General features: G+C 39.0%; 1 protein-coding gene across 2 annotated transcripts in view; it reads right to left on the bottom strand.

Moving 5' to 3' along the window:
* SMPDL3A (sphingomyelin phosphodiesterase, acid-like 3A) overlaps nt 1-8,728 on the bottom strand; it is a 22,833-nt gene that overhangs the window by 5,397 nt on the left and 8,708 nt on the right. Inside the window, exons 2-5 of one of the 2 annotated variants that reach the window (XM_011992156.1) lie at nt 8,062-8,275; nt 6,979-7,123; nt 2,547-2,643; nt 122-291 (exon numbers count right to left, since the gene is read on the bottom strand). In XM_011992156.1, the coding sequence (XP_011847546.1) occupies nt 122-291; nt 2,547-2,643; nt 6,979-7,123; nt 8,062-8,275 (626 nt within the window). The remainder of the gene's footprint in view (nt 1-121; nt 292-2,546; nt 2,644-6,978; nt 7,124-8,061; nt 8,276-8,728) is intronic. The other variant, XM_011992157.1, reaches the window with a different exon arrangement.

Here is an 8,728-nt window from a genome sequence, read left to right as displayed (position 1 = left end):
AAAAAAAAAAAATCTTCAAATTCTAATACTTTTATTGACACTGGAGTCCACCCCAAGTTTAATAAACATACACATTTTGCCTTCCGTTTATTCCCAGATTGTTTTGGTCTATGGGATCTACCTTCTCCTTATTCCACTGAGAGCTGTTCAGTGTACTTTCTAGCCATTCAAACTGGTTGGCTGGGTCGGTCTTGTTCAGTGTCATTATATTTGGGCCGTAGTACAAGTTTGTGTTTAGACTGATGATCCTAAGGTTTGGATTAGTTGTAACTTTCTGTGAATAAAAACCGCCTATAAAAACAATTTTAAAACACATTTAGGAAGACATACACATACACACACACATTGTGAAAGCAAATTCCTGAGGTTTACAATCCAGTCAGGAGGTTGGTGCTTATTTCCCATTGCTTAGTTTGCACATAGATAGGCTGTCATTAGATCAGAATCAGATTTAACAAGCATTTACTGAAAACCTGCTATGGTGCCAGGCCCGGTGCTGTCACTTCCAACATATTGAGATAACAACAGTTGTATCTAATATTCACATGAAAAGATAAATAAGTGTTTGGGCAGTAAAGTAATGAGATTGAATTTTATGAAAGAATGATTTACACATCAACTTCTACTTTTGTGATTAGGGGTTTAAGATGAGAGACATTGTGAAATATAAAATCCAAAAAATGGTAACACATATGGATCTTGCTAGAGACTACTTGGAAAAAAAAGGCAGACAAACCACAGCTGCTACAATCTCGGGGGAGAAGAGGTTTAAAGACATCACTCCACCCATGCCTCTGAACCACTAGTGATGGGACACCCAAGGGTCTGCTGCAATGGCACTTTCAGAGCTAGGCACTAAGATCTGGCTCAGCTTTCTTTGCCCCGAGCCTACTCACTACGCACGGCTTTCCCTAGCTTTCAATCATGATTGATCACTGCCCCTTTAATTTTCTCTATTCTTTCTTGTAGTCATAACACCTTATTATTTTTACTACGGTATTAGCAGGGCAGTTGGGTTGGAATTTGTCAGAAGTTATTTTTGAGAAGCTGCCTTTCATGTCCTAGGAGGAGAAAATGACAACAGGTCTCACGAGGGCCTCTGAGATGACAAAGTTTGAGGCCCCTCATGCAGGGCATCTCGGCTCCAAATCACTTTTGCCTTTAAGACTTTCTCAGGATGCCTTCTACGACTTTTAACTTAATATTATACTCCAGTGTTTAACTGGAGCTTTGAGGGCTATCATTGGAATGGATATTATTATGAAACTCGTATGGTTTTTTCTTAGGGCCTGCATTCCACTTCTCAGCTTTTTTCTGCCTCCCCTGCTTTATGCTGAGTCTTCTTAGAAGGCAGAGCATTTCTTTAGGAATCTTGATCATTCTTTATGGCTCTCCCTTCAACCTGCACAAGCTCTCCATGTGTCTTGTAGGATGTGAAGTATAAGACTAGACATAGGCCGGGCATGGTGGCTCATGAGTATAATCCCAGCACTTTGGGAGGCCAAGGCAGGTGGATCTCCTGAGGTCAGAAGTTCGAGACCAGCCTGACCAACATAGTGAAACCCTATCTCTACTAAAAATACAAAAATTAGCCAGGTTTGGTGGTGGGTGCCTGTAATCCCAGCTACTCAGGAGGCTGCGGCAGGAGAATTGCTTGAACCCAGGAGGCAGAGGTTGCAGTGAGCCAAGACCGCACCATTGCACTCTAGCCTGGGCAATGAGTGAAACTCCATCTTAAAAAAAAAAAAAAAAAAAAGACTAGATATAGTTCCCTAGATGAATCAGAACCATAGTCTAATTCTAATCTATCATGTCTCAAATTCATAAATACTATGATTTGCTGCATGCTAGCAAAAACAATAAAAAAAAATAGTGGCAAAAGCCAAAGGGTTAACAGGAATACTGAAAGAAGTGTTTTAACCGAGAGAAATCTAGCCATTAACTTAATATTGTCTCAACATTCTAAAAACACCAAAGTCTTAGTTTAACAGCTGGGCACCTCACTTAAGCTCACGAAATGTCAGGGATTTACATAACGATGTGTCAAGAGCCACTGAAGCAGAGGGCCTTTAGACATGACCCAGGGAAGGCCTTACTATGCACTGATTATGCATTACTTTCCCAAGCACCTCAAAGTCCATGCTAGAAGCTTAATTATCCTCACTTTACCAGTTGTTTGTTTTATACAACTGTGCTGCTTTGTTAGAAGTTAGTGTCCATTCTCTTTTCTCAATCAATTTTCCAATTAGAAACATATACTTTTATTTACATTGAAATCCCAAGTTCAGCTTTTGCTCCATCGGGAACATACCTACCTAATTAAAAGCAGAAGAAAAAAAAAGAGTAGAAGAAGAACAGGAAGAGCTCCCTGCAAGATAAACAGGTTCGTGACCTGTGTCACAGGCAGCATTACTACTCACTGTCCCCCACAAAAACTGGGGGCTGCGCTCCAGAATTGGCACACTCAAGCAAACATTAACAATTTAAGTCTAAATAACATGAATAAAAACTGAGGCAAAATAGGAATAAGTAAGTCTTTCACTTACCTTTCCTTAAGGTACTAATAGCTTCTTCATCTAGCCATGGTTTCCAGAGGTTTGCTACTGCATTGTACACTTTACTGGTGACTACAGGCAGTTGATCCTGGCCATAAACAATATAATCCACCATTGAAATTTAAAGATACACAGCTGAATTAATGTAAACACTACTTGAGCACTGACTACTATGTTAGGCATCCAGAGATGCAAGGATGATTATTAGATAGATTTCATCTTCAAGGAATTATAACTTAGTTGGAGACTGGGGGACAAAATGTAACCACTTAACTATAAGACAATGTGCTGGGCACTACCCAGAGGTCTGGGAGCCTAGAAGCAAGAACAATCAAGTGTAGCCAAGGGCCAGGTGCAGTGGCTCATGCCTATAATCCCAGCACTTTTGGGAGGCCGAGGCAGGCAGATCAGTTGAGGTCAGAAGTTCAAGAAGTGCCTGGCCAATATAGTGAAACCCCATCTCTACTACAAATACAAAAATTAGCCAGGCGTGGTGGTGAGCACCCATAATCACAGCTACTCGGGAGGCTGAGGCAGGAAAATCACTGGAACTCACGAGGCGAAGGTTGCAGTGAGCCAAGATCGCACCACTGCACTTTAGCTTCGGCAACTGACTGAGGCTCTGGCTCAAAAAACAAACAAACAAACAAACAAAAGTGTAGCCCAGGGAATTAGAGTAGAAAGTGAAGAGACCATTTAAACCAGGCCTTACATAAGGATTTTATCAACTTAACAAAAGGGCATCAAAGCAAATTCAGTGGCCCAGATACAAACACAGGCATAGGCACAGGCACAGGCACGGAGTCCCATAGGTGTGTACCATGTACAGAGAAAAGCTCATGCTTTAGCATAGCGAGGATATAGGAAGGATGTGGGAGTGTGCTCATTAAAGAGACGCCAAAGGCAGGTTTGAGCCTGTACGTGCACTGCCTGATGCAGCATGCTGAGGGAACAAGAAAACACCATGGTTTAGAATTTAACAAAGTCTTCTGAACTGTTCAAATTATTATAAGCTTCTTAACTTTTTGAAGAAAGATTTACAACCACATGCTTTTGATGTGGATAAGACTCTTTATGGCAGCATAAATTATATCAAAATATTTTGATATTTTAAATAATACATTTTAAGTATAAAACATTTTTATTATCATAAAGTGTCTTCAGGATGACATAATCTCTAGTGTAGAAGTAAATGGGGACCCTCGCCTGGGGGAAAACAAACAAGACTTTAAGAAAGTAAATACTGAAGCAGGGAATGGTGATTCGTGCCTGTATTCCCAGCACTTTGAGAGGCTGAGGCAGAAGGATAGCTTGAGCCCCAGAGGTCGAGGCTGCATTTATCTATGCTTGTGCCACTGAACTGCACTCCAGCCTGGGTGACAGAAAAAGACCCTGTCTCAAAAAAACAAAAAACAAAAAACAAAAAAAGGTAAATACTGAATAAAAACCCAGAAATCATTTGTGAATTGGATAACTTTTTTAATTTTGTTTTTTAAAAAGTATGTTAAATGACTGAAGCCCCTTCTTCACTCTTTTCATTTACTTCTGTACATTGGTAAAATAGACCTATTTCTGAGAGGAGTTTATCAAAAGTTATTTTTCAAGAAGATGCCCAAGTCATAGTAGTTCTTGATGCATGCATCTAATACATGATGAATGTATAGATACATCCAGGGCAAGTAATAACCAAAAGACTTGTTTTAATTGGACTGAACATGTATTTTCAGTTTGTGTCCAAGATCAGGGTCGCCTGTCTAAGAATTACACAACAGCTTAGGCCAATCTAGATTCTCATTAAAAATTGGTATGCATCATTATCATCATATAATAAAAAGCCATAAAGTCTTGGCCATAAAGTCTTGTTTACTTTGGGATGGATGCCAAGTATGGTATGGTGATGGAAAAGCTTAGAATTATGGAAAAATCACTTTAGACTTTCTTCTCTATTTTAAAAATGAGAAATACAAGCACCAGAGAAGTTAGACGGCTGGTCCAGGTATAGGTGGTCAGTCTCAGGGCGGGTCTAAATCCCATGATCACTCTCACAGCCAGTTGTCTATTGCTACATGTTTCCTTCCCAATCCTTTTTGGCTGTGACATAACCACTGCTGAGAAATGAAGCCTAATGGAAAGTGACCCACCCACAAATTCAGTGGCACCAGTCTTGCCAGTGTAGGAGTAAATGGGGACTCTTCCTTGGGTGGCAACAGGAAGAATTCTCCAGGCTGTCCACACTGATACCTACTTCTGGTGTCATGGGTGGGGACATGCATCTGTATATGTATATTATGTAGCTATGCTGCATGAACATGGGATTTCAGTGGGAAAACAGCACTTATGAAATGTATTTGTTTCTAACATTCTCCAGAGTTAGATCTCAGACATCAGCCTCTAGGAAAACTTGTTGTGGAGCTTTCATGTTACATTTGACATTTCCAAAACTGTGAGGTGGAAAGATGGTAGTGGAATAACAGAAAGAACATTTTTAGATACCAGACCATAAGCTAGAAAGAGAAAAAAAAAATTAACTGTTAAAGGTATGTAGGCTGCCCAATTTACCCTAGCTGTATATATTAATATAATAGGATATGTTATAGAAGTTAGGTAGCATTTCTGTCTTTGAATTGTAAGATTTGACTTGACAAAAAGAGGACAGACATAAAAATAAAATGAAACAAATCCTCAAAGGAGTTACAAACATGTATCCCCTGTCACCACTTAATGTGACAATCACCACAAGTCCACTTACTGAGGGCTTATGCTGTGGCAGATAGTAAGCTATGCCCTTTTCATATCACCAATGCTCACAAAAACTTTACAAGGTAGGTACTATGGCTTCTATTTACAAATGAGTGATCTCCGCATCAGCGATGTTAAGTGAATCACCCAAGTTGGCCAAGCTATTAAAAGCAGGGCTGGGAGGGAGGTGTGGTGGTGGGAGGGAGGGGGTGGAAGGCAGGGCTGGTTAAAGATTTACATTCTAGTGACTATGACTCTAACCTCTGTGTTTTCCAATATTCCAGCCTTCCTGCCACCTAAGACATATAAACACAATGTGTGTGACCTTGGGCTGCTGGAACTCATTTGTTCCCAAGCCTCTGCACTGGGTGGTCTAATATCTCAACAGGAACAAAAGCTGTTTGTTTTTGCTGACTCAAAAAGACTCACATATTACTCATCTCAAGACAGTAGGCCAGGGCCAAGAAGTCACTTGAAAACTCAGCTTGTTCTAGAATACAACTCGTCAAAATTACTGTATTTAGGTTTGACTAACTAAAAATAATCAAAACCCCCATTCAGCATTCATTTGACATGAGATGGAAGATATTCTAAGCAAACAGAAAAATGTGGACACAGAGAGGCGTGAAAGTACATATGTTTGGGAAACATTACGTATGTTAGTCAGGCAAGAGCAAGAGATGTGCAAAAGGATGTTGTTTTAAGTGAACACAGATCTGAAGTAAAAAGATCTAGAGTTTGGGCTCTGCTCGCAATGGATTTTGAGCACTTGAACAAGTAATTCACATTTCTGAGCCTTCATTTTCTCACCTACAAAATGAAGGGTAGGTCTAGATCAGGGGTCAGCAAACTTTTTCTATCCATTTCAACTGCTCTGTTCTGAAACATGAAGCAATCAAAGGCAACGCAGAATGAATGGAAACATAGCTGTGTTCCAATAAAACTTTATTTACAAAATCAAGCAACAGGCTGAATTTGTACCACAGGAGACAATTTCCAAGCCCTGGACTAAACAAAAATCGCTGGGTACAAATCTAAAATTTTACACTACAACAGGATGCTGTAAACAGGACTGTTATCTGGCTGTTATGCACAGGTCGGTTCTCAAATAAAAACCTGTTGGAGCCAGGGGTATCTAGGCATTAAATGCTCTGAACACGGTCTCTGCTTTGAATCATGTCTTAATTAGATAAACTAGACTTGAACATAGACCTCCTTCCTCTTTGCTTCTTATGGTAATTTGTAATGTTTTTGTTTTTATTTATAGTCTAGCTTAGATCAGGGTATGCACATCTTTGCAGGCCTAATAAGAATTCTGGAAAAAGTAAATATTTATCAATATTAACCTTACTTGCTAACCTTGTCATGGACATGCAAATGAACATTCAAAAGAAAAGAGAAATTGAAGAAGATTATGAAGGAAAACATAAATTAATAATCCACAAACTGGATAATTTGCTTCTGAAAAGTCACTATTAGTATAACTTCTCATGAAATATTAAAATAATCCTTATACAGTCCCCAAAGTACTTGTCTTTGCCTTTCTTGATGGTTAGGATTAAGACCACATTCTCCCTCTATAAGACCCACTCCCATGCCCTATCACTAGCTAGTTGTTGTCACAATTTTGACACTACTAATAGGAACAATTATTTAAGCACTTCTGAAAGTTTATTAAATTTACCTGTGGCCAATAGTCATGATTACCCAGTGCAGGGAAAACCTGGAGATTTGGAAAGAGACTCTGGATGGTGACTGTCATATTAGCGATCACATTTATAACAGTATCTGTTGAGAGTTCAGGTACAGGAACATGAGGTGGGCTATCCCTGAAAAAGAGACAGATTGTAAAGAACAAAATCAGTTTCATAAAGAGTTACTAGACTTATGCATGATGCCTTGCTATACCTATTATTGCAGACTTCCATTTTAAAACAGCAGATTACAGCTAAAGAGTTGATAGACTACTCTTCACCTACCTCTTCCCTACAGAGAATCCTATAAAAGAAAATTAACAAAATAAAATACAAAAAATAAGCTGGGAATCCCAGTCTATTTCACTGCCTGACTGAAGATTTATAAGAGGCTAAAAACTGCAATAATTAAAAGCAGATGCCAATTGAACCAGAGCCCAAATGCCTATTTCAAATCCCAGTTTTGCCAATTACCAACTGCATATACTCAGGTAGGTTACTTAGATGTTCAGTGCCTTCATTTCCTCATCTGTAAAATGGGAATAATAATACCCATTGTAAAAATTAAATAAGTTACAATGTATAAGTTAATTAAAACAGTGCCAAGCCCGAAGTAAATACTCTACAAATATTAGTTACGGTCATTATTCCAGATAAAGAAATATGGGCCTCTTCACTCTATAATGATGAAGGGAACCAGTTAGTTATACTGCCAGAAGATGATGCTTTACAAAATTGTCATGACAGGTAAACTTCCATTATTGTCTTTCATCTTTGATAATTTCATGAAGACCTAGTATCAACATCTCAAGATATTGATGCAAGTATGCTGTTTATGGATCCATCTCTTAGTTAACACTGACATATTTCTGAAACCTGTATTCCAGAAAAAAAAAAAAAACTTCTAAAATTGTTCTTACTTCTATTAATGTTGATTCGTTTGACCTAGAGTTTTTTAACTCAAATAACTCTTAAAATGTAACTAATCTTCTTATGGAATTCAGCACTCTTATGAAGCTTAGGACACTGTAAATAAATATTGAGTAATTAATGGTACTTATATAATCACTTACCCTGTCCATATCATGAAAGACGCTTCTTGTCCAGAATTTTTAATAAAATCAAATGCTGACAAAATAAGTTGATATGGAGAATCACACAGAACATCTCCAAAAGGGCCAGGGTTGGAGGCATTTGCACCTTTAGATGAAGCACACACTTTTGTGTGGTCATCTGTGATGTGGTAAGTAGGGTCTAAGTGTAAGTCAGTCACATGCCAAAACTGTCCTGTTGATTAGACAAAAAACGCAGATAAATCTACTTGTTCTCCTTTGGAATTCTCATATAAATATTTATAAAAAGACTAGAGACGGTTGTTCCTCCCTGTGATGGAGGAAAGTCTTGGTAATTTAAATGTTCATACGCCTTGAAGTTAAATACAATCCTTCTCTGTGAGAAGATCAGCTTCAAGGAACTGCGGGAACAATTTACTACTTAAGTGTGTCAGAACTGATGAGCTCAGGCCAGGCGAGATTCCTCATGCCTGTAATCCCAGCACTTTGGGAGGCTGAAGCAGGCAGATCACTTGAGGTCAGGAGTTGGAGACCAGCCTGGCCAATATGGGGAAACCCTATCTCTACCAAAAATATAAAAAAATTAGCCGAGTGTGGTGGTACACACCTGTAATCTCAGCTGCTCAGGAGGCTGAGGTGGGAGAATCGCTTAAACCCGGGAAGCAGA

The sequence above is a fragment of the Mandrillus leucophaeus genome, unplaced genomic scaffold (genome assembly GCF_000951045.1).
Source record: "Mandrillus leucophaeus isolate KB7577 unplaced genomic scaffold, Mleu.le_1.0 Scaffold405, whole genome shotgun sequence".
Taxonomy (NCBI): Eukaryota; Metazoa; Chordata; class Mammalia; order Primates; family Cercopithecidae; genus Mandrillus; species Mandrillus leucophaeus.
Note: the sequence above shows the minus strand (reverse complement) of the source record. Positions and strands in the feature narration are given on the sequence as shown.